The following is a 25,725-nucleotide window of genomic DNA, read 5'->3' as shown; positions in this document are numbered from 1 at the left end:
GGAGAGATATATCCAAGTAAGATGTACATGGAGGCTAAAAGAGGGTATTGGGTCTCCTGGAGCCAGAATTACAGGGGGTTGTGAATCCCGTGGGTGCTGGGAACTGAACTCTGGTCCTCTATAAGAATGATACAGCCGGGCGGTGGTGGCGCACGCCTTTAATCCCAGCACTCGGGAGGCAGAGGCAGGCGGATCTCTGTGAGTTCGAGACCAGCCTGGTCTACAGAGCTAGTTCCAGGACAGGCTCCAAAACCACAGAGAAACCCTGTCTCGAAAAACCAAAAAAAAAAAAAAAAAAAAAAAAAAAAAAAAAAAAAAGAATGATACATATGCTGGGTGGTGGTGGTGGCGCACACCTTTAATCCCAGCACTCGGGAGGCAAAGGCAGGTGGATCTCTGTGAGTTCGAGACCAGCCTGGTCTACAAGAGCTAGTTCCAGGACAGGCTCCAAAGCTACAGAGAAACCCTGTCTCAAAAAAACAACAACCACCCATACTTTGAACTCCAGAGCCATGTTTCCAGCCCTTAAGCGCTACTGAAAGTCTGTGGCTCAATGGTTATGTCCTATGTTAAGGGAGGCTATTGGTCCAAATGCCAACAAGGACAGATATACTGGATTTTTTGTAGCATGAGCTATTGGGAAAACAGTGCAAGGCTGCCTTGCTACCTTACTGCGCTCTGCAACTTTTTCAAAGCAGCAAGGAAGACAAGCTCCATACTTGTCAAATAGAATTCTAGTTGGATTATTTACAATTTATGCAATAAATATTTAATGACCCCAACACATTAATTTGTGCTTTATTTCACCAGAGAACTAATTCTCCTGCTCGCTTCTTCTCCACTGTACTGCTAATGTATGTTCAAGTCACAGTAAACGAATGTCAGTGATAGCTTACCTGATCCACTTTAGCTCTCCTCAGCTTCTGCAGGGTTCTGTCAGACGTTAAAACTTTTGAACTGCTGTGGGCTTCAAAATATTCTTCTACCAAGTCACTCTGAAATAAACAAAGTAATGGCAGGTCTAAGTAATTTCACGTATGTATACTGCATAAAATTTAGACGGCAATATAGTTAAAATTGGGCTCAGGAAATCCTCCTGCCTCAGCTTCCCAAACAGCTGGGAAAGACAGGTGTATGTTAACATGCCTAACTAAAATACCTTATCTGACAGTATTTTTTTAAAAACCAGGTCAAGAATCAAAGATATTTAATCCCAACAATAAGTTCAAGTAACTGATGAAAATATAACTTGAAAGATAGATTGATTGGCAAGGCTGTGGTGGTGGCATATGCCTTTAATCCCAGTACTTGGGAGCAGAGGCAGGCGGATCTCTGAGTTCAAAGTCAGGCCAATCTCCATACAGGACAGGCAGAGATATGTAGCAGAGAGCCTATGTATGTTATGGTACTAATCAAGAATAAGCATCCAGAACTGAAAAGAAAGCCCAAAGACAGAAACGAGTATGTGTGGAAATTCATGTGTAAAGCTAAGAAAATACAGAAAATAAGGAAGGTGAGGGCTGATCTCTGCTGTAGACCTGCCCGTTTCAGGCACACAGTTCCCCTGGAGGCCCCAGGCTCCGTCTTCACTCACGGCTTTGTCTCTTTTCATCTTCTTAGGCGGCGTCCCCTTGGGAGCAAGAGCTGGGGGTCCTCTGCTCTGAGCTGGGCCCTTTGGGGACAGCCTGACGGCAGTGGTGTCCTCTTCTCCATCATCCTCCGAGCTGGAGGCGGAGTACTCACTCTCGGTGTCGCAGTGAGACACGGGCACTGCAGAAGAAGAGGAGGAATCGGGGAGACTCAGCGGTTTGAAAGGAGAGCTATTTGAGGAAAATCAAACATGTGGGCTTTCAAGTAAGGGACTATTTATTTATTTATTTTATTGTGTGTGCATTGGTGATTTGCCATGGGTGCCTGGCCCTTGGAATTAGTTACAGAATTGTGAGCTGCCATGTGGGTACAGAGAATTGAACCCAGGTTCTCTGCAAGAGCAATCGGTGTTCTTAACCCCTCAGCCATCTCTCCAGGCCCCAAAGTAAGAGACTTTTAATTACAATTTTGTCATTGCTTGTTCATTTTTTCACAGCTAATTATACATATTCTCTAAGCACTAGCTTCTTCAATTATCACATGAGGGTAAGTATAGCTAAATAATCTACTGGAAAATTATATATTTATATGAATCATTTGTGTGTGGGGGGGTAATGAATACTCCTGTGTGAATGTGTGGGGTTGGCATGTATTTGTGTAGTGCCCATCTATGCATGTACACACAGAGGCCTGACATTGATTAAGTGTCTTGATCCCTCACAATACAGGCAGCCTACAGTCTAGAAAACGGGTCACTCTGTGGGTGTAGACACAGCCTACAGTCTAGAAAACGGGTCACTCTGTGGGTGTAGACACAGCCTACAGTCTAGAAAACGGGTCACTCTGTGGGTGTAGACACAGCCTACAGTCTAGAAAACGGGTCACTCTGTGGGTGTAGACACGGCCTACAGTCTAGAAAATGGGTCACTCTGTGGGTGTAGACATGGCCTAAGAGTCTGGAAGCATCAGTTTCCTTTCTCATATGAAAAGTGGTAGAAATGAGAGCAGGAACTGCTACCCTGATTACACGGGGACCAAAGGTTTAAAACACAAGCCAGAACTTGTACACCCAGAACTTGTATACTTTACCACTATTGATCCTGATTTATTTCTTTAAAGATTTATATATTTATTATGTATAAAGTGTTCTGCCTGCATATCAGAAGAGGGCACCAGATTTCATTACAGATGGTTAAGAGCCACCATGTGACTGCTGGGAATTGGAACTCAGGACCTTTGGAAGAGCAGCCAGTGCTCTTAACCCCTGAGCCATCTCTCCAGCCCCTGATTTAGTTGTTAATTTTTATATACGTATATTTTTTAAAAAAAACCCTCACATTGTTAGTTATGCCTGTAATCTTAACATTTGGATGACTAGGAGTTCAAGGCCAGTCAGATCTACAAAGTGAGTATGAAGCTAGCCTGGGCTACATAGATCTTGTCTCAAAAAAACAAAGCAAGCAAAACTTCACATAAAAAGAAATACATACCTATTATTCTTTTTCTTAGACTACGAGGTGGTGTTGACAGGAATTCAGTTTTGCTATTGTTCTGTTTAAAATGTAAAAAGCACAGTAAGTAATATGAATAATAATATTTTAATGAATAATCAATCATAGAAGTAAAAAGAAATTCTACGAAAGAAAACTATGCTGAGCTAGCTGAGTTTGTAGTTCCTAACACTGGACCACAATAACAAATGAATTTGCTGAAATATAAAGAGAAATATACAAGTTCTAGGGCTGGACAAGCCACCGCTGGCAGGAGCCACGGAGCCTGCGTCTCTGTCTAAAACATCCTCCCCAGCCCCTTCAGCTTCCCTTGTTCTACTCTTTCTGTCTGCTCTTGCTTCCGCCCCATCATGCACGGGAACCCTTGTTTCTGCGTCTACTTCTCAGCTGCTGCGACACAGACAGGAGAGATGATGGCTGAGTGGTTAAGAGCCCCGGCTAAGAGGTTCCGAGTTCCAGTAACCATCTAAAATGATCCGGTGCCCTCTTCTGGCACCAGAACACTGCACACATAATACATAAATAAAACTTTAGAAAGCCCCATGTGCTCACACATTGGAACACTTGGTCACCAGGGAGTAGGGGCTCACGTGGCCTTCAAAAGGCCTCCTCTCCCACCATGTCAGTGTCTGAGGATCTCATGATCCCTATTACCCTCACAGTCACTTAGACGGGGAGGTAGAAGAGGGGATGATCAAGAGATGTCCTAATGTAAAAGAGAAGGGAAAAACCAAGAGTTTTAACAATTCCTTCTGTTTTTCTAACATCTCCCTTTGGTCTTATACCCAGACAACTATTTATCATTGGTTCAACCCACAGACATTGAAAAGAAAAGTCTGATACTTTCCTACACTTGAGCCTGGCCTAAGTTTAAACTAAAAGATAAAAAGTGACCTCACCTCCTTACCTAAATCAAAGAACAAGGCTCTTCCTCTTTGACTCTTCCTGAGAGCTGCCAAGATTTTCAACTTGCCTGTCTTTTCCTTCCTTTAAATATTACTTATTTATTTAATATGCATGTGTTTAAACATACTTGTACATGTGGAGATCACAGAGCACCTTGCAGGGTCAACTCTCCTCTACCATGTGAGTTCCAGGGACTGAATGGACTGAGATCATCAGGTCTAGTTTGTATTTTGTGTACGGATGTTTGTCCACATGTATGTCTGTGCACCAAATGTGTGCCTAGAGCACTCGGAAGCCAGCAGAGGGCACCAGAAATCCTCTTAATGGAGTTACAGATGGTTGCACTGCCATGGGGGTTCTGGGAACTGAACCCAGATCCTCTCTGGAAAAGCAGCCAGGGCTCTTGAATGCTGATCCATCTCCAACCCTCATGATGTTTTTCTTATAAATTCTAATAAAACAATCCTTGAGCTTCCCTCTGATTTCATTCACAAATTCTTTATTTATTTAAATTTTGTTTAGATTTATTTTATGTGCATTGGGTGTTTTGCTTACATGTATGTATATGCACTACGTATGTGCCTGGTGACCATGGAGGTTAGAAAGAGTGTTAGATCCCCTGGGTGGTAAGCTGTCACACGGGTACTGGAAATCAAACCTGGGTATTCTACAAAAGCAACAGATGCTCTTAATTGCTCAGCCAAACTCCCAGCCCCTTAAATTCTTTTATTAACAAGGCCAAGAACCAAAAAAAAGAGTCTCAGTTCCCTAGTACCAGCACCTAACACAGGGCACTCCGAAGTTCCTGGTATTATCAGGTGCTCCTTCCCATCTACTTACTTATAACATATATTACATATAATAAGTATTATTTATGTGTGTGTGTGCCTGGGTGTATGCATGTGCACCACACGAGTGCAGGAGACTGAAGAAGTCAGAAGAGGTCATCAGACAGATACCCAGGAATTGAAGCTGTGAGCAACATTATCCACGTTGTGGGCGCTGGGAACTGAACGTGGGTCTTTAATAAGAGCAGTTGAGGGGGCTGGAGAGATGGCTCAGCAGTTAAGAGCACTGGCTGGTCTTCCAGAAGACCCAGGTTCCAATCCCAGCACCTACATGGCAGCTCACAGCTGTCTGTAACTCCAGTTCCAGGGAATCTGATACCTTCACACCAATGTACATAAAAAAATAAAGTTAAATAAATTATATAAAAAAAAAAAAAAGAGCAGTTGAGTGCTTTTACCCCCATTTCATTTTATTAAAGCACGGGTACATCGTACTACAGTTATTCTAAGGTTAAGAATTGGAATAATTGATATCTATATAGCTAACTTATCAAGTCTGAGAATTTGTAATATCCTTATCAAAATAGCTTTTGAAAAAATCCCAACCAAACTCACAAAATTCCTAGGCCAGTTCTACTAGTGAAAAACACCCAGGACAGCTGTGACACAGCAGAACCCACAACAGCTACATGCAGGACACCTGGGCTGATTCCAAGTGAGATGAACTGAGTAAGTCATTTCATCTTTCTGAAACTCAAAGCCTTCATAAGTCAGGTCTACAGCTGATAAACGCCCACAACTATAACATTCAATTTGTACTAAGAGAGGAAAAACTACTGCCGGTCGAGTCTCGTTTGGGCTGATCTGTCAGTGCTTACCTCCTGCTGAACTTTCTCTGAAGTAGAATGCCCTAAATGAAAGAAAAACCACATTCACTACAAACATTCCATTTTGGGTCGTGGCATCGTTCTGCTGAAAGCAAAGCAGTACTTAACACACACAGGCCACCGTACTTTACCGGTCCCATCTAACTACAGGCTGATGGTCACTAAGGATCTCGTGCCTCCCTCCCCCGGACAGCGGTTTGTGGCGTTCTTGCACGGTACCATTCTAGCAAGGAAACAAATTCCTCGTTTTGATTAAAAAGTAGACTGTCTATCTTGTTTGGAACAGGTCATTCAAAAATAGATGTTCCGTGATTTACAACAAGCTGTTCAACTAAAAACTCCCAAAGTCTCATTTCACAGTATGTGCCCAAGCCACCTTTTCCACAAGAAACTGGCTGACTCAGATAAACAAGTATGGAACTTCATGGTGGTTTTCAGTGTCCCGGTCAATTCTCACATCAGGTGCACAGACGACTTTGTGCATCTGATACTGCTGCTTTATTGTTGATAAATATAGACACATTAAAATTGGTGGGATTTTAAAAATTACAATCTGTTGAATGAATGTTCAGAGAAAAGAATTTATGAAAATTCACTAAGATTTAAGAAGAGGAGACGCAAAGATCACGCTAATGCAACTGTGAAAGCTCTTCAAAGAAACGTGACAGCGTCCTACCCTTGCTCTGCCGAGGGATGTTCTTCTTAACGTCAGGATCATTCTTTGAGTCAACCGCAACAACTTTTCTTGGCGTTTTTGCTAGTTCTAACGCTGTAATCAGAGAGGAAAATACCTTTGTTGAACAGCACATAAAGAGGGAAGGAGCTTTTACTCACAGGGGCTCTTTAAACAAAACCTGCATGTTACTTTATCATAAAGAGAAGTAAATCTTCTTCTTAAGTATTAAGTATTAAGAGTACAGATAGCTGGGAGATGGTGGCACACACCTTTAATCCCAGCACTCGGGAGACAGAGGCAGGCGGATCTCTGTGAGTTTGAGGTCAGCCTGGTCTACAGAGTGAGTTCCAGGACAGCAAGGGCTACATAGGGAAACCCTGTCTCAAAGAACAAAAAACCAAAAAACAAACAAAAAGAAAAAAAGAAAGAAAAAAGAGTACTGCTTCTTAAAAAAGCTTTAAGCTGCCTTTTTTATCTTTAAAACAATTACACCTACTCATCTGTGTGTGTGTGGATATATGCACCCAGTGCGCACACGTCAGAGAAGGCAGTCTTCTCTTCGCAAACATGGGTCCTGGAGATCAAACTCAGCCTGACACGTTTCATGACAAGTGCTTTTACCTGATGAGCCGTCTAACCCTCCCTAGCATCTAAATCTCCCAATCATGCAGAAATTTCTCATAGCATAACAGAAACAACTGCTCTATTCAGTACCAGCTGATTATATTCATCCTCCTCCTTCTTTGACGTGTTCATTGTGTTCTCCTCCCTTTTTTTTGAGACAGGGTCTCATTTTGCAGCTTTGGCTGCCCCAGAACTCGCCCTGTAGACCAGGCTGGCCTCGAACTCACAGAGATCCGCCTGCCTCTACATCCTCAGTACTAGGATTAATGGTGTGCACTATGTCTGGCTTTCCTTCCTTTTCTTATATAAAGTGTAGCCATGACCTCCTAAGGTGATGCATGGGAAGGAGCTGGATCAAAAAACCAAGTAAAATCTATATACAAGTTAAAATTCTGAAATTTTCTAAGAGTGGTGCTCTTGTATGTAAAGCTATACATGTGGAAGATTCATAAATTCATAAACCATAATATGGTCTTGAGCAGATGGCTGCTTCTTTGCTGCAGCACCAAATGAAACAGTTGATTTTAGGTGGCATTTAAAATAAAACATCTGTCCAATCTTTATCTCTCACTGGGACAAGCACGCGGAGAACGAGCCTACCTGAGGGAATGAATTTATCGAACTTCCTTTTCAGACGTACCGTCAGCACCCTCAGGTGAGCATGTGCACATGTATGTGAGTGCAGACGCCCACATCAGAGCTACAGGTAGCGTGAGTCACCTGACGGGCGTACGGAAACAACCTGGGTCCTCCGCAAAGGTCGTACACACTTGTAACTCCTGAGCCACTTCTCCAACCTATTTCTTTTATTCTTTAAATGGAGAAAGTGTATCTGTATTTATTTTAGGCCATCTTACTGGCCCATATGCCCTTCCTAGCTGTTAGAATTTTCAAGATCTTCTGATCTTAAAATTTAGCTGAGATATTCCACAAGCACTTCTTTTTTAAATTTCCTGACTTTAATTTCCCATGACTTTTCAACTAATCTGAATATAAAATATAAAACATATACACCCTTGCTTGATATTCAGGCCTTCCCTTATCTCTCCCCTAAAACGTCTCCATAGATTCCATTCTCCAATCCATGCTCATCCATCCCCGGACTGCAGAAATGTGAATGGATGTTTTCAGTTAAGTACCCTTCCTCCTGTAATTTTAACAAATTTCTATCAATTCTTCAAAACTGGCATTGCCCCCTTTCATGACTCAACCCCAAAGAATGCCTTTCTACTTTGAGCAACCGTAGCTTATACACAACTCTACGGAGACTGGATAGGAATAGAACAGTCCAGGCTTTGAAATCTAAACTGGCTCTGCCATGTATCTGTGGGTTTAATTTACATCATAGGCTCCTGTAAACAGACAGACAGACAGACAGACAGACAGACAGACAGACGTATATGCGGAACACGGCACGGATCCTGGCATACAGTACTTGGTCAACAATAACTTCTACTGTTATTATGGAAATGACTTTCTTTTTAAGTAAGAGCAGCTCAGGATGTCTTTGAACTTGTGATCCTCCTGCCTCTATGTCCAGAGTGCTGGAATTATGGGTGCATGACACCACACCAGCTAACTGCACCATTCTTTAAGGAAATGTCTCGCTCTCTGTCCAGGGAATACAGCAGAAGGTAATCGCGGGAACGCGGTGCTGGCCTACCATGACCACAGGAAACACCAGAGTGACATACCTAATTTGGTCATTTCTTCAGAATGTTTTCTGGATTGAAAAGAATAAACTTTATTCCCATCTACAGCAGAGCCATTTTTCAAAGATTCTGTAAAAGAAAATGCAGGATGCAATGAGGAAAAAGGAAGATTGAGAAAAAAGATAAAACTTTAAATAGCTAAAAACCTAAAAGTTATACCCCTCACTTCCTTTCATACAAGTTTACCAGCAGAAGCCAAACAGTGGTGGCGCATGCCTTCAATCCCAGCACTCGGGAGGCAAAGGCAGGCGGATCTGTGAGTTCCAGGACAGGCTCCAAAGCTACACAAAGAAACCCTGTCTTAAAAAACAAAAACAAGGTCACCAACAGATATTTACGTACAAAATAGTTCTATATACACGACAAGGAAAACCGACTAATCTTGTTTATTTAATCCTTAACACAAGAAACATGCTATTTATAGATACAATGATTTTTTTTCCAGACTGGAGAGCTTAATAGACTATGAAAACTAAACAAGAGGGTAAAACTGAGTTGAAAAGGGCTGATAATGTATGTAAGGCTATCTTCACTAGTTTTCTGTTAGCCTAGTAAACAAAACCCCTGGGCTGGAGAGATGAGCTTCTTCCTCTTCTAGAGGAGCCGAGTTCCCAGCACCTGCATCAGGATCCAATGCCCTCTACAGGCCCAAGGACACACACACATACACATAAAGTAAATCTTCAAAAAGGAAATACATAAAGTAAATCTTCAAAAAGGAAATAAAATCTCTAAAGCAAGAAACTTTATAAATACAGGGTGTTCATTTTCCTGGAGAAGGAACTAGCATGCCACACAGAAAGTCAGGAAGCTTGTGAGCGATCCAGGGGGCGTGCTCATGTTTTTATAACCAGCTCTTTCAGAAACTGTCTTAATTCATTCTAAAGATAAGTATAGCACTGTTCAGTCTAGCACTGTGTCTCCTGAGGCAGCACGCACAGGGTGACTTAACTCCTAGTAGACCTCAGCCGTGCTCAACATCACCACCTTGGAGACCACACTTCCAATGCATAAACCTCTGGGGACAAACCACAGCAAGTGTTCTTATAGAACAGACTTTTTTCTTTCCTCTTCCTAAAGATTCTGTGTTAGAGCTGGATGTGGGGGCATGGACCGACAATTCTAGCCCCTGGGAGGAGACAGGGTAGGCAGTAGTTCAAAACCAGCCTATGCCACATAATATCAAGTGTCAAAATGCCCATGGAGGAAATGAAAGATCCTTGGTTAGATGCCCTGTGTTCTAAAACTCAGGCCAGTGAGATGGTTCAGTGGGCCAAGAACCTGACTGATCACTGGGACCCACACGTGGGAAGGAATCGACTCCCCAAAGTTGCTGTTTGTGGTAAGCTCAAAGCCAGCGTGGGCCATGAGATACCCTGGCTCAGAAATGAATGGATAAATACATAAGGTGGGCGGGAGTTGTGGAAGATGCCCAACACTGTCCTCTGACCTTCCGACACACACATATAAACAAATATAACTAAAAAGCTGGGAGGCTGGAGAGGTGGCTCAAGGGTTAAGAGGAGAGTGTGTGCTGCGTTGCACAGGACCCCATGTGGGGCTGCTCACATCATCCTGTAAGCCTAGCTTCCCGAGGGATCCAATGGTGCTGGCTTCTAGGGACACCTACGCTACAGAGGTGCATGCACACATACAAACACTCAATTAAAAAATAATAAATCTTTGAAAATATCGACACACAAAATAATGCAAATTTATATGTGCAAATGGCAAATAGAAAGCACACACTGCAATAATTCCATCTTCTCTGAAGTGAGCATTTATTTATTTACTTACTTTTGTGCTAGAGATTAAACCTAGAGCCTCAAGCATGGTGTTCAGTGCTCTATTACTGAACTGTACTCTCAAATCTTTCTTATTTTTTGAGACACGTCTTACCACCCAGGCTAGGTTGGCCCTGAACTCATTACGCAGTGCAACCAGGCCGTGTGGTGCCCCCGGCTCAGGCTCCTCAGTGGCTGGGATTAAAACTCTGTGCCACCAGTCTAGCTAAGGAGGCATTAGCAAGGGAAATGTGAAAAAAATCCTTGGTATTACAAAATCTATGGCCTTGAAATAATCACATTACAAAAGCAGATACACAGCAACAAGTAATGCGACATTGCCATGGCTGGGAACAATCGTCAGGAAACAGGGAAAGGGAAGTAGCAGATGAGAGAAACAAAATAAAAAATACAGGAGATAATGGACAAAGAACGAGGACATCGTCCCAAAATACAGAGAAGTTAAAGACAAGGTCACATGTGTTAGGCACTGATCCTCCAATCTAGTCAGGACCTGTGCGGGGCGGGAGAAATTGGTTAGAGTCCTGCAGCTAAGCCTTGCCCTTAGTCTGAAACATCATCAGGACATATACCAATATTATGATCTGCAGGAAGTATCTTATATGGAAAAAATATATAAAATAATGATCTTATTATGATATCTGTAGCTCTCATTATACCTTGCTCTTGTTCTCCATCCCTGAGTATCGTTTTCAGTCTCTGAGGCTAACACAAGCAGTCATAAATTAGACCAAGAATGCACCCAGAAGTGTCAACTGCTTAGTCAGGAGAGGGACAGAGGCTCACTGAGCTCAACTAAATTTGGGCTCCTTGAAAATCCAGAATAGAGTTGGTATTCCAGGCCTGTTTTTCCAGCTACTCAGAAGACCAAGTTGCTTTTGTACATCCTGAAAAGCAGTTCCCCGCTGAATACCTTGAATATTTCTTCCCAAAACTTCCACGTAGTTCTGATCCTTTAGGACTTCCTGGTCACTCTTCTCCACTTCACATTCTGGCTTCTTTATTATTTTCTGAGGATTGACCAAAAACTGAGATTTCTCCTTTTTTATTTTAGTTCCTATAAAAATATATAAGAGTTACGAATTTTCTTTTTTCTTATTTTGTTTTGTTTGTTTTTTGAGACAGGGTTTCTCTGTGTGGCCCTGGCTGTCCTGAAACTCTCTCTGTAGACCAGACTGGCCTTGAACTCAGAGAGATCTGCACACCTCTGCCTCCTGCAAAGTGCTGGGATTTAAGTCATGCGCCACCACCGCCTGGCGTGAATTACACTAGAGTCACCCAGACGGCTCCGCAGATAAAATGTGCGCCATGCCTGATGGAATGTACAGGGGAAAAGAGATCCATGTCCAGAGCGCTGTCCTCTGACCACCATGTGTATGCTACACGTCACCATGCATGTGCTACACGTCACCACGCGTGTGCTACACGTCACCACGCGTGTGCTACAGGTCACCACAGTGTGCTACACGTCACCACGCATGTGCTACACGTCACCACGCGTGTGCTACACGTCACCACAGTGCGCTACACGTCACCACGCGTGTGCTACACGTCACCACGCGTGTGCTACACGTCACCACGCGTGTGCTACACGTCACCACGCGTGTGCTACACGTCACCATACGTGTGCTGCACGTCACCATACGTGTGCTACACGTCACCACGCGTGTGCTGCACGTCACCACGCGTGCGCTACTCGCGTGTGCTGCACGTCACCACGCGTGTGCTGCACGTCACCATACGTGTGCTGCACGTCACCACGCGTGTGCTGCACGTCACCACAGTGTGCTACATGTCACCACGCGTGTGCTGCACGTCACCATACGTGTGCTGCACGTCACCACACGTGTGCTACACGTCACCACGCGTGTGCTGCACGTCACCACGTGTATACTACATGCCACCACGTGTATACTACATGTCACCATACGTGCGCTACATGTCACCACGTGTATACTACATGTCACCACGTGTATACTACATGTCACCACGTGTATACCACATGTCACCACGTGTATACATGTCACCACGCGTGTGCTGCACGTCACCACGTGTATACTACATGTCACCATACGTGCGCTACATGTCACCACGTGTATACTACATGTCACCACGTGTATACTACATGTCACCACGTGTATACTACATGTCACCAAGTGTATACTACATGTCACCACGTGTATACTACATGTCACCACGTGTATACTACATGTCACCACGTGTATACTACATGTCACCAAGTGTATGCTACACACGTCACCATTGTCTGCTACACACGTCACCATGTGTATGCTACATGTCACCACGTGTATGCTGCATGTCACCACGCGTGTGCTGCACGTCACCACGTGTGTGCTACACGTCACCACGCGTGTGCTACACGTCACCACGTGTGCGCTACACGTCACCATTGTCTGCTACATGTCACCACGTGTGCGCCACACGTCACCACGTGTGCGCTACACGTCACCATTGTCTGCTACATGTCACCAAGTGTGCGCTACATATGTGAGCAGACAAACTATACCAAATGCACGATTAGTAGTATATAAGGCCTCTGGGGAAGTTACTGTTTTATCTTCCCTTAAACGTGCGAGCTGGGTAGTGGTGGCGCTCGCCTTTAATCCCAGCACTCGGGAGGCAGAGGCAGGCGGATCTCTGTGAGTTCGAGGCCAGCCTGGTCTACAAAGTGAGTTACAGGACAGACAGAGAGACCATCTCAAAAAACCAAAACCAAAAAAAAAAAAACAAAAAAAACCCAAACAACAAAGATGTGATCCATGAGCATCTCTTCAAGTATGCAACCACACATACCTCCTTCTCTATCGAAAATGTGATTGAGGACATCATCATCGCCCACAAATTGAACAACCAGCACCTTAGCTTCTTCCTTCATCTGTGGGGAGCTCATCATGGCCAACCTAAACAAAGTATAAGTCAGTGTGATGAACAATTCATACCAAATAAACATCGTGGAATGAACACACAGAATTACCTAGTATTTTTAAAGGGGGGCACGTACCACACACTCTTCCGTGAGTATGTCCTGGGGTAGAATAATTCTCTTGCACACAGTGAAGACTTGTCACTGTGAGCATTTAATAAACAAACTGGCTGGCCCAGGGCTCAACAGGACAGAGGTAGGCGGGAAAGCCAAACTGAAAATTATGGGCTAAGAAAGGGCAGAGTCGGGGAGACGCCAGCCAGCCACACTAAAAAATGAGGTAACGAGCCATGGACCATGTGGCAAAGCATAGATAAAAATACAATTGATGTAAATGTAAGAGTTAGGTAGTAACAAGTCTGAGCTATCTGCCGATCGTGTATAAGTAGTATTAAGCCTCTGCGTTGGTTATTTGGGACTGGCGACCGGTGGGGAATGGGTAAAAAACATTGCCTACAACGTCCCGTCCCTCAGTGGTGGCTTGTGACTGGGACACGGAGGCCAAGCCCCTTCTCTCCCAGCAGTAGAGGGACACACTAGGACACGCCAGCAGAAACCCCATTTCTGCCTTTGCTTCTGACAAAAAAAAAAAAAACCCAAACCAACAAACAGCAAAAAACTAAGGACTATTTCTCTCACGCAACTTACTTATTACACAGATAGCTAAATGTTGCAAAATTTTGCTTAATAACAAGTACAATTAAGTAGCTTTTCCATTTACCTTGTAAGGTGCTATGCATTCTGCAGCTTGAAAATTCAGTCACCTGTAACTAGAAGTCAGTCAAGATCAGCTAGCAGGTAAAGGAAAGCAACCCGGGCAGCCACACCCCCAAAGTCAGGCCTTAAACAACAGGAGGTATAGATAATTGTCCCCAGAAGCTAAAGCTGCTACAGTGGCACAAAGAGGACAAAACAGTAACTGGCTGAAGAAACCGAGACTGAGAAAAGCATTAGACTGGCAAGAGGGGAGTCAGGGGAGGAAGGAGAGCACTTTCTGAGTTACACAGACTTTCCACCACTTTTTCTCTTGTAGTGAGACAAGGGCTTCTTACGTAGCCAAGGCTAGCCTTGAACTCAGAATTCTCTGCTCTACCTCTCAAGTGCTGGAATCATAAACAAATGCCACCAAGCCCAGATCTTTACAATTATTCTAATTTAACCCTCAGAGCTCCAAGAGGTTACACTTTGTGGAGAAAAATAACAGATATTCCACCCATAGAGTCAGAGCCACATCTAGGAAAGTACGTCCTTCTTGGGTCATTTTATAGTCATAATGCTGCTTTCTAGTCTAGACTTCAAGTATAGTAAACAAAATGTGTAATGCATCTATACAGTATCTGTATGAAGAAACTAATAATTTATACTTGAATGAAAAGACTTCTTTGTTTTTTTTTTTGCAGGGACTAAGTTTGAGATACTGTATCAGGTACTTTTAGATACAGCAGAAACAGAGTCAAGTACATATCTGTGTATGTGTGCAATTACTCTACTTTATAAATAAGCTGTCAGCTAAACAGTACTTTTTTTATAATTCACAATTAGAAATCAATTTTGACTGATTCCTAAATTCCTGATCACCTAATTAGATAGCTTGTCCCTTTCTCATTTACCTTGCAAAGTATTTCCTGTCACTGAATTAAAATTTTACTCTAAGTCAGGTAGTAATGGCTCACACCTTTAATCCCAGCACTCGGGAGACAGAGGCAAGTGGATTTCTGTGAGTTCGTGACCAGCCTGGTCTACAAGAGCTTGTTCCAGGACAGGCTCCAAAGCTACACAGAAAACCGTGTCTCGAAAAAAAACAATAAATAAATAAATATTTTAAAAATCTTACTCTAACTTGATTGTTATGCTCTCTGAAAACTTTCCATAGCATGTCATCATAAAACAAAACATGTGGTTCTGGACTTCAGGGCAATGAGCGGAGAGAAAGGGAGCGGAGAGGGGAAGACTGAGACACAATTTTCATTAGCAAAGCTAAATAATTCCTGTGAGTGAATCTTCAAGGACTTTTACAAAAATAGTCTAGGTAACTAAATATTATGACAGGCGATTTCCCCGTGGTAGTTCACTGTGTATGTGTGTGTGTGTGGGGGGGGGGGTGTCAGAAGACCACTTCTGACGTCATATTCCCAGAGCTATTCCTTTGAGAGCAGAAGCTGGTAGAGCATGCTGGTTGACCAGCAACTCCGGGAACCCACCTGGCTTTGCCGCCCCAACTGTAGGACTGCAAGCTCCCAGGCCACCAAATCTTTGGGTTTGTTGTTGCTGCTGGTGCTGTAAAATAACATGGGTTTTAGGGACTGAACTCAGGTCCTTGTGCTTCCAAGACAAGCACTTTACCAACTGAGCCGTCTAATACCTATTGCATCTTATTTTTACTGTGCGCATGTGTGTGTATGCGTGCATGTGTGTGTGCGTGCATGTGTGTGTGCGTGTGTAAGAAACAATGACCTCATGAATTCTAGACTGGCCTCCAACTAAAGATAACCTTGAACTTCTGACACAGCTTCTACCTCCCAAACGCAAGTGTTACCACGTCTGGCTTATACTATGCTATGGACGGAGACCAGGCCTTTCAGCAGGCTAAGCCAAGAGCTCCAATCGTACGACATCCTTAGTCCCTTAATCTACTTCCTGTGATGTCTCACAATTTATAATACAAGCTGGCTTTGAACTTGCGATTCCGTTACCTCAGCTTCAACAGCAGTGGGATGGCAGCCACCATACCCAGATCTAGTATTTTAATCATCTCCTAGGTGAGAGGGCCCATGTGGTCAAGGATGGCCATGAATGAGGCCCAACACAAAACTGTGAAAATAAACACTGAGTTCTTTTTGCAAGTTTTCTTTCTTTCTTTTTTTTTTTTTGGTAACTGGATTATGATGTTCTCAGCCATGAACTATGTGGATGACAGCAACATTGTATCCAAATGTCAAAAAAGGTAGGGAGTACCTGCCTTTGGCAACGTTGTATCTAAATGTCAGAAGGGCTGGATATACCTGCAATCTCGTTTGTATCAAAATGCATTTATTTATACAATATATCCTGTTGGGACCAATTGAGTCCTGGCCTTCGGCTGCTCTTCCCTGTCTAGAGCCTTCTAATTGAAGTGACTAATAAAAGCTGTGTTTTGCCTAGAGGATCAGAGGATGGGATTTTCACCTGTTGGCCATTGACTGCAAGGTATTTAAGCCTCCAAGGTGCTATTAAAGAAGGGCTTTTTGGTACCAGTGTTGGAAGGTCTGTGTCGGTCTGTCTCTGCGTGTGTATTCTTAACCTCCAGTCCCTTGCCCAAAGCTCGTGAACTGGGTTCCAGCGCATAGAGCGCAGACGGGGGCCGCAGTGCATGACAATATCCGTTTTTGAGTTTAAGATATTTTCTGTAGCATGAACGAAATCACCCCATTGAAATTTCTACCAAGACCTCATGAGAGAACTTTCCAACAATGTCCGACAAAACACTATCTAACAAACCCACAAAATACAAATGGGGGAGGCTGAGAAGATGGCTCACTGGATAAAGCATTTGTCCCGCGAGTGTCAGAATGGGAGCTGAAGTCCTTGCAGCCATTTAAAAGTTGAGCCAGTGCTCAGAACTGGGGAGGGCGGGGAAATGGGATCCCTGAGGCAAGCTGGCTAACCAAACCAGCAAAAGCAAAGCCCGGGTTTCAGTTAGAGCCCCAGCTTCAGTAAACATCATGAAGAGCAATCGGGAGAGACACCTAAAATTAACGCTAACCTCTGCCCTCCACATACACACTCGTGGACACACCACACCCCCACAACCAACCAATGAAATACAGATATCCACAGCGAGCGTCTAGGTGTTAAAGGGTCAGTTCTCCACGGTCAACAGGCAACCCAGCAACACCAAGCGTACGTAGCAATGTGCTTCTCTCTGGGAGTAAACACATTTACAACCAGGCACTGTCCCGAGGCAACCGCAGCTTTAGGGCATCCGGCAGGGATGACAGCACAGCCTTCAGCAGCCTTCCTGACCCGCGACCTCTCGGACCACATCCCTCGCAGTTCCCTCTCCTACTTGCGTTCTGGCTCCTGATCATTCTCTACCGGGAAGCCGGCAGGCTGCGTGCAGACCTCTCGCCACGGAACAGACCGACGCGTGGCTTCCGCAGACGGCGCCTCTCACGGGGGAGGCACCGAAGAGGCTGCGCCCCCGGATTCGCCCAGCATCGCCAGCATCACCCAGTGTCGCCCACGGGGGAGGCACCGGAGAGGCATCACTCAGAATCGCCCAGCATCACCCAGCATCACCCAGAATCGCCCAGCATCCCCCAGAATCGCCCAGCGTCACCCAGAATCGTCCAGCATCACCCAGCGTCGCCCAGCATCACCCAGCGTCACCCAGCATCACCCAGAGTCACCCAGCATCGCCAGCATCACCCAGAGTCAACCAGTATCGCCCAGCATCACCCAGCATCGCCGAGAATCACCCAGAGTCGCCCAGGATCTCCCAGCATCGCCCTCCGCGGCGGGCGAGCACCGAGGCCGGCGGCCCTGCCTGCCGGGTGCCCTGAGGGAGCGCGCAGCGAGCCGCGGCTGCAGCGGGGCAGCACCGGGACTCACCTCAGGCATCCGGAGCCGGCGGGAAGGAGGACGGGAAGGACGACTGCCGTGAAGCCTCCACGCCCCTCCAGGCAGGACTCCCGCCGCCCCGAGCACCGCCGGGACCGACTTCTCCGAGGAGCTCCAAGCGGCGCGAGCCGGACGCGGGAGCCGGCAGGACGCGAGCAGCGCGCCGCAGGCCGAGTCTCCGGCCCCGCCCCCTGGCGGCGCCCTCGGCGACCAATCAGGAGCCGAAGCGGCAAGAGCGACGGCCCCGCGGGCCCGTTGACGCGAGCCAGGGGGTCCCCACTCCGCCGGAAAGCAGATCCCCCAAAAACTGGGTTCCGGGATTTCCTCGTCTCTTCCGTTTCCGTTTCCGGGGGCGGGACTGGAGCGTGGGGTCGGTGTCTGGAAGCTTTGGGTCACGGTCGCGATGGCGTGGTTATTTTCTGGCAATCTTCATGTTGTTAGCCCAGCCACCGTGGGGGGAAAAGATAATGAAAACGGATTCGCATAAAGAACAACATGCTTTTTATTTAATTTTATTTTATGTGCATTGGTGTGAGGGTGTCAGATCCCCTGGAATCTGACAGTTGTATCCCTGTGGGAGCTGGGAACTGGAACAACCGTTGCTCTTAACCGCTGAGCTGTCTTTCCAGCCCCGAAGCAAAGGGATCTCAAGGGTTGCTGGATGGAGGAGCCAGAGCCTGAATATGAAGATAAGATCCTACAATGAGTGAAACGAAGAGACGAAGCGGGACGGTGGTGGCGCACGCCTTTAATCCCATCACTCGGGAGGAGGATCTCCGTGAGTTCGAGGCCAGCCTGCTCTACAGTGCTAGTGCCAGGACAACCAGGACTGTTACACAGAGAAACCCTGTCTCCCAAAACAAAAACAAAGCAAGAAAGAAAAAGAAATGAAGAGACAAGGTGGAAAGGGGGGCTTATACAGAGAAAAGGGAAAGAAAAACCTGGCTGGGATGCATAACAGTATTTGTTCACTAACAGGATTACGTCATTTCAAACAAAGCACACTTAGTACCCAGCAGTAAGGATACAATACTCGGGTAGATAAAAGATCCCTCTGTCCTCGGAATGGGAAGATACTGGCAGCGGGAGTGCTTACTAACTATGGAGAGCATGGGCCTGTGAGCTGTAAGGTGCTGAAATTAAAATCGTTGCAACTAAATTAGGATCGTAGCTACTGACATAACTCCATTTTGTACAAAGTTACCATGGCTGTCACCAGCTTGAGTTTGTTAAGTCAGTCCCAGGTTAAGCCTTTTAAAGTCGTCTAGGAGAACTGGAGAGATGGCTCAGCGGTTAAGAGCACCACCTGCCCTTCTTAAAGGTCCTGAGTTCAATTCGCAACCACGTGGTGGCTCACAACCATCTGTAATGAAGTTTGATGCCCTCTTCTGGCCTGCAGCAGACATGCAGACAGAACACTCTACACAATAAATAAATAAACCATACAAAATAATAATAAATAAATAACATTAGAGGAAGTATAAATAATAAAAAAAAGAAAGAAAAAAAAAATAAGCTGGTCCAGGAAATACTGACAACTAAAAAACCCTTTGCCTTTGCCCAGAAATGTGTAACTTTTGGGAGATCATTAACTAACTGTTTATTTTGGCTTCTGTGAACATATGTCTGCACAAGATTTCTCTTTCAGATTCGTTTGGTTTATTCGCCTAAACTTTATATATTTATTTTTGTTTGTTTTTTTTCCAAGACAGTGTTTCACAGTGTAGCCCTGGCTGTCCCAGAACTCTCTCCATGGACCAGGCTGGCATTGAACTCAAAGATCCACCTACCTTTGCTTGCTGGAGTTAAAAGAAAGCATCACCACCACCCATCCACACAGACATTTCTTATGACGTCATGTTACTATAAAAGTTAAACGGCCATCTCTCCAAGCTGGGAAGAGTTTGGACAGAGATGCTGACGCTGGTTCCACTGGGAAATGTTCTCCAGTAAGGAGGCCCTGGAGGCTTGCAGGCTAGGAAGCTGACACTGGACACGGGCGATGATTCGGGAAGCCATTGAGAGCAGAGGCCAAGGGCTGGCAATGACAGGCAGGACTGTAGGGCCCAGAGACAGTGTCGTAAGTCCAACCATCTCTGAGGCCAGGGCAATGCAGTCTCAAGTCCTTTTGGTGATGGGGGTATCAACACACAGGCTAGAAATGAAATGAGGTGTCTAGGGAACATGGCAGTGTGGTCCTAAAGAATTCTCACAAAGTTTCAATCTTTGTATCATTTCACAGGGCTTGGGCTTTGGAGCACCAGGGCTCACAACTTGTGGCTGGTTGCTATCATATCAAAGCACCTTAGGGTTAGTTGGGTTTTTGTTATTTTTTAATCATATCAAGGCCGATCCTTGGCTAGGTTAGTAGCTGGGCTGCTAAGTGGCCTGATTCTTGCTCTTATCAGAGCTCTCAGGTGGCAAACGTCTGTCTCACAGGCGTTACGTTCTTCCAAGTCACACCAAAGGGTTTCTCAGTTACAAGTTATGTCCTTGACACTGGACCACAGGAGTCTCTAATTAAAAGGCCCAAAGGAATCAGGAACACTTTCCTTAAAGGAAAGTTTAAAGTTCCCTTTAAACTGAAACCTACATCCTGAATAAGTCGAAAGAGCGAGCAGAAGTTTTCCAGGAATAGTGAAAACGGGTAGGCAAAGCGTTGAGCCTCAAACCCTGGAAGAGAAGGCTGCAGCACCTTTTTAACATAGCAAAGTGGAGGCTGGTAGGGGTGGGGTGGTGCTCACCTTTGATCCCCACACTCAGGAGGCAGAGGCAGATGGATCTCAGTGTGTCTGACTGAGGCCAGCCTGGTCTTCAGAGTGAATTCCGGGACAGCTAGGACAGTTACACAGAGAAACCCTGTAGGGGAGGGCACCAAAACAAACAAAACCAAAAGGAACTTGAGAGATGGCTAAGAAATTAACACCACTGGCAGCTATTCCAAAGGTTCCGAGTTCAATTTCCAGCAGCTACATCATAGTGGCTCACAACCATCTGTAGTGAGATGGGATGCCCTCTTCAGGGCAGACAGAGCACTTGTAATCATAAAATAAATAAATCTTGTGGGAGTCCACGTGTGGACTCAGTTTCCATCTGGAGTCCATTCTGACTTCAAGAAGTCACTTGAGGATCTGGAGAGATGGCTCAGAGGTTAAGAGCACTGCCTGCTCTTCCAAAGGTCCTGAGTTCAATTCCCAGCAACCACATGGTGGCTCACAACCATCTGTAATGGGGACTAGTGCCTTCTTCTGGGCTGCAGGCATACACACAGACAGAATATTATATACATAATAATAAATATTTTTTTTAAAAAAAGAAGTCACTTGAGTTCAAGTTTGCCTGCTCTGCTTTTCCCAGTAACCTTGAGGGCTGTGAGGAACGTCTGTGTCAGTCCACAAAAAGAACATTTTTGTCCACATGAAAGAGCACGTTTTTCTAATAAGATTTGGGTTGGCATACACCATGAGGCACTATGCATACACCATGAGGCACTCCTCACTAGAGATGAGAAGCTGCTTAGCTGGATGAGATGAGATAAGGCACCCGCTTGAGCTTCCTCCCTAGGACAGTGCAGGGAAGGGGTTAGCTGACTCTAAGTCCCTTTGTTCTGCCTTTTGCCTGTAATTAGTATATATGATGGCTGAGAAATAAACTCTGGGCTGTTTGGTATTCTCTTCAGTCCTCTTGGTTTGTCCTATGTTTCCGTCTTCATTTCTCTTAATCTGCTATTTCCTATAATCTCACGCCCCCTCCCAGGTACCCCTTGCTGATTTCTGTCAGAGTGGGCTCCAACAAAATCTTAAACAACATCATCATCAACCACAACAAAAACAAAACAAACGCAAAATGGAGACTGGCTGCCAAACTCTCCCAGTATCTCTCAGTCTCTATCGATTACAGGGAAGGCACCATCTTGGCTAAGGGCAGGGCAGATGGCCTAAACACCATCTTTGCTATAAGAGTGACCATGCAAATGCTGCCATCTTGACTAAGGGCGAATAGGACAGGTCCAGTGACCTAGTTGGCATCTTTACTACGAGTGTTCACATAAGAAGCCACCCTTGGGCCACTCAGCCCTTGGTGGCAACCGGGACAGGGAGGAGCTGCAGACTATGCAACTCTGCCTCTAAGCAAGCAGCACCTGCAACAGCTGCCCCCTCCCCCACTGCCAGGGCAGTAATGTCACTACCTGTCACCAGCCGCCTTTATGCCATTAGCTATGTTTTTAAAAATGCCCACTAGGCAGAGCCAGTTCACTGTCTTTCCTTGGTCTCTAACCTTTTACACTGACTCTGTTGCATGTGACGTTGTTTGCGTGACAGTCTGCCTTGAAAGAGCCCACTGAGGCATTCATTTCACGCAGGGACCCCACCCACCCACCCGCCTGCCTGCCATCTGCTGCTGCCTGTTGGCTCTCTCGCCTGCCCTTCTGGCTTGCAGGAACCCCACCCATCTGCCCGCTCCACTTGCAGCAGATCTGTTCCCTTCTTCCTGCAAGGGCTCTGCTTTCTTGTTCAGTGGCGTCTTTGATTCTCCTCCCTCTCCCCCTCTCTCTCTGCTACCATGTGTGAGTCAGAGATAGAAAAGTCAGCTTCCTCTCTGTCAACACACACGGGTTTTCCTTTTATTTATATTTTGCTCAGCTCCTGTTTAGTGTGTGTGTGTGCATGTGACTTTGGATTTAACCCTAAGTGTGTGAATATAAGCTAGCTTTAGCTCTGCATGTGTGTAAGTGTGTGTGTAACTTAAATCCAACTGTGTTTTTGTGTCCATGCCCTTACTCTAAAGAAAAATGTTTTAAGCAGTCCTATTGAGCTCTGTTCATTGTACCTCCTTCCAGACTAAGAAAACAAGTCTCAGATACTTTAAATCTGTATATATCTGGGGTTTTTTTTGGGTGGGGGGGTGAGTGGGTTTCAAGACAGGGTTTCTCTGTAGCTTTGGTGCCTGTCCTGGAACTAGCTCTTGTAGACCAGGCTGGCCTCAAACTCACAGAGATCCGCCTGCCTCTGCCTCCCATGCTGGGACTAAAGACTGAGCCACCACCGCCTGGCTCTGTTTGTTTTTTGAGACAGGGTTTCTCTGTGTAACTGCCCAGGCTGTCCTGGAACTTTCTCTGTAGACCAGGGTGGCCTCGAACTCAATCTGCCTGTCTCTGCTGGGATTAAAGGTGTGTGCCACCACTGCCTGTTTTATCTTAAAGCTTTGATCTCCTTACATTTGGTTATTTTAGTGTTAAATTTGTGTCCTTACAATTAGCATAAAGAAATGTATCATTATCTTATATATTTAATGAACCAATTTCACTTCTGCTTTTACAATTGAAAAACTATTCATCATGTCTGTGGGTGTGGAGGTCACAGTAAAACTTCCACCCTGTGAGTCCCAGTGGTTAGACTCAGGCCATCAGGTTTGGAGGCTTCTTTGTTGGCTCTCACCTGGTTTTGAAAGAAACTTTCTCATTCTATAGCCCAGGCTGACCTGACAGCAATCCTCCTGCCTTAACCTCCCAGTTTATCTGGTTATAGATGTGTGCCACCACACCACAGTTTATCTCTGGTTATAGATGTGTGCCAACACACCACAGTTTATCTCTGGTTATAGATATGTGCACCACCAGTTTTTGTCTGTGTCATTTCCTGGTGTCATATAACTTTAATGTATTGCCTTACTCTAATAAGATATATATTAAAAATTCAGATATACCTAGCAGGTGTGATGGTGTATGGTTTTAATGCCAGCACATGGGAGGCAGAGGTAGGTAGGTCTCCGAGTTACATGTCAGCCTGGTCTACACATAAAACAAATTCACACACACGTGAGTAAAATGGCATTTAAAATACAGCGAGAAGGACTGTGGTGAACTATAGAACTACGGTAAGATAAAAATCAACTCAAGGAAATCCACTTAAAAGCCAAATAGAGCTGTATTTTTACAGCTGTACAAAAGAAAATTTACATTCTCAATGTAGCTAGATACATCAAGGGAGACATGACACATCCCTCAAGAGACACAATATTTAACATCTGAGATGTTACATTTCTGCACCGCAGATTGATACTGAATTTTTTACATCTTTATTTACAATAACTTAAAATATTCTTTCATCTCTGGCCGATATTTACAAGTTCAACAGTGACCACATTTCACAGTTCAACAACCAACAGCATGAATCCATCCGGTCAGACAGGATAATGGCTCACATGCACCAATACATATGATTTTAGATGTGCGTTTATTTTTTTTTTCAGCTCTGGGGGAAAAAAAGATTTTTTTTTGTCCTAGGTTGAAAGGACACTCGTCAGGAACGATCATACTTTTTATATGTCTGTCCAGTAGTTTCAGCAGCAGAATCCCACCAATGTTGGGGAAGTTTACACAAAGCTACAGATTGACGTTAGTTAAAAACAACAACAAGAAGTTGATCTAAATATCCTCTTATGAAACAAATAATAAAAGCAGGGTATTTTGTTTGCCTGTTACAGAAGTCACATTACATACAGCCAAGGCAATGAAACCCTTGCACTGCTAAGATGGTTTCTTTTAGCCAATTTTAAACAGAATTTAATAAAGCCTGCCTAATTTTAGAAGAACCTAAAGATACAATGTAAACACAGACTTCAAACATTGCTACAATGTAAACACACTGACTTCAAACATTGCTAACATCACATGGAGCATCTTTCATATCTCTGCTTCTATTTAGATAATATAATTAAAAACCCAAACCATTATCGGTCGTTATCTGAAAGCCAATCTTCTCATCTGAGAAGCGACACATTCTTGTTTGTTTTTATTCAGATAGGATTTCATTAGCCCTGGCTACTCTGGAATTCACCACCAGTACCAGGCTGGCCTTGAACTCACAGATGACTGTCTGCCTCTGCCTCTGGCCTGCGCCACCATGCCCCGTCCAATATTTATTAACTATAATAAAAGGACTTGTTTGGAATAGCAGTTTCAAAAAAACTGTGTTTCATGATTTAATAAATCATTACACAGATTAAACCCTTTAGATCTTTTTGGCCTACGTCTTTTACAGATGTTTTAGCTTCCTTTAAGCCAATTGTGTTTTCAAGAGTGGACATGTACAAAAATCAATGTGAATCAATCGTTAGTTCAGCTAATAATAACACCAGAAACAAACGCCTCTGCCCACTCAGGAGCACCCTTCAGTAAGTTTCCCTATAATTCACCTAAACAATCCATAATAAAACTGACAAGCCAAATCCTTAATTTTAATATGTCATAAGGAATACAAGTTATTCTCTAATTGGTACTGTTATTGGAGCACTGACATCTTACTGATGTAAGAATAAACACAATCCTGTACGTCTGTTACTATATTTGCATCTCCCAGTTCAAATCATGTATACTTGTTCCCTTTTGTGTGAGAAAGCAATTGCATTAAAGGAGCTACGTTACTTAATAGACATTCTGAAAATAATTTTGGTAGCATTTTCTTTGGTAAATTTTGTAACTGATGAAGACATAAGAACATCTCCTGTTAAGACCGACACTGAACTGTTACACTCAAATACAGCAAGCCACACAGCCACTCTGTGGACGGGGACAGATCATCCAATCAGGTGCAGTTCTCTCTGTACATACAAAGATCTATTAGCCTACCTTCAGGTACACAATTCTTAAAAAATATTTATTTATTTATTTATTAATTATGT

General features: G+C 44.5%; 1 protein-coding gene across 3 annotated transcripts in view; it reads right to left on the bottom strand.

The window, feature by feature from the left end:
- The window catches only part of Orc2 (origin recognition complex subunit 2), a 32,690-nt gene extending 14,501 nt beyond the window's left edge, over nt 1–18,189 (bottom strand). Inside the window, exons 1-11 of one of the 3 annotated variants that reach the window (XM_075956288.1) lie at nt 18,034–18,117; nt 15,645–15,720; nt 14,165–14,213; nt 13,314–13,420; nt 11,413–11,556; nt 8,677–8,763; nt 6,359–6,451; nt 5,674–5,705; nt 3,081–3,141; nt 1,595–1,770; nt 897–995 (exon numbers count right to left, since the gene is read on the bottom strand). In XM_075956288.1, the coding sequence (XP_075812403.1) occupies nt 897–995; nt 1,595–1,770; nt 3,081–3,141; nt 5,674–5,705; nt 6,359–6,451; nt 8,677–8,763; nt 11,413–11,556; nt 13,314–13,413 (792 nt within the window). In that variant the 5' untranslated portion in view covers nt 13,414–13,420; nt 14,165–14,213; nt 15,645–15,720; nt 18,034–18,117. Of the gene's footprint in view, nt 1–896; nt 996–1,594; nt 1,771–3,080; nt 3,142–5,673; nt 5,706–6,358; nt 6,452–8,676; nt 8,764–11,412; nt 11,557–13,313; nt 13,421–14,164; nt 14,214–15,644; nt 15,721–18,033 lie in introns of all 3 variants that reach the window. The other 2 variants (XM_075956287.1, XM_075956289.1) reach the window with 2 other exon arrangements.
- Between the last annotated feature and the right edge of the window lie 7,536 nt (nt 18,190–25,725).

This window comes from Microtus pennsylvanicus, chromosome 22 (genome assembly GCF_037038515.1).
Source record: "Microtus pennsylvanicus isolate mMicPen1 chromosome 22, mMicPen1.hap1, whole genome shotgun sequence".
Taxonomy (NCBI): domain Eukaryota; kingdom Metazoa; phylum Chordata; class Mammalia; order Rodentia; family Cricetidae; genus Microtus; species Microtus pennsylvanicus.
The sequence above is the reverse complement of the archived record's forward strand: the minus strand, read 5'-3'. Positions and strand labels throughout refer to the sequence as shown.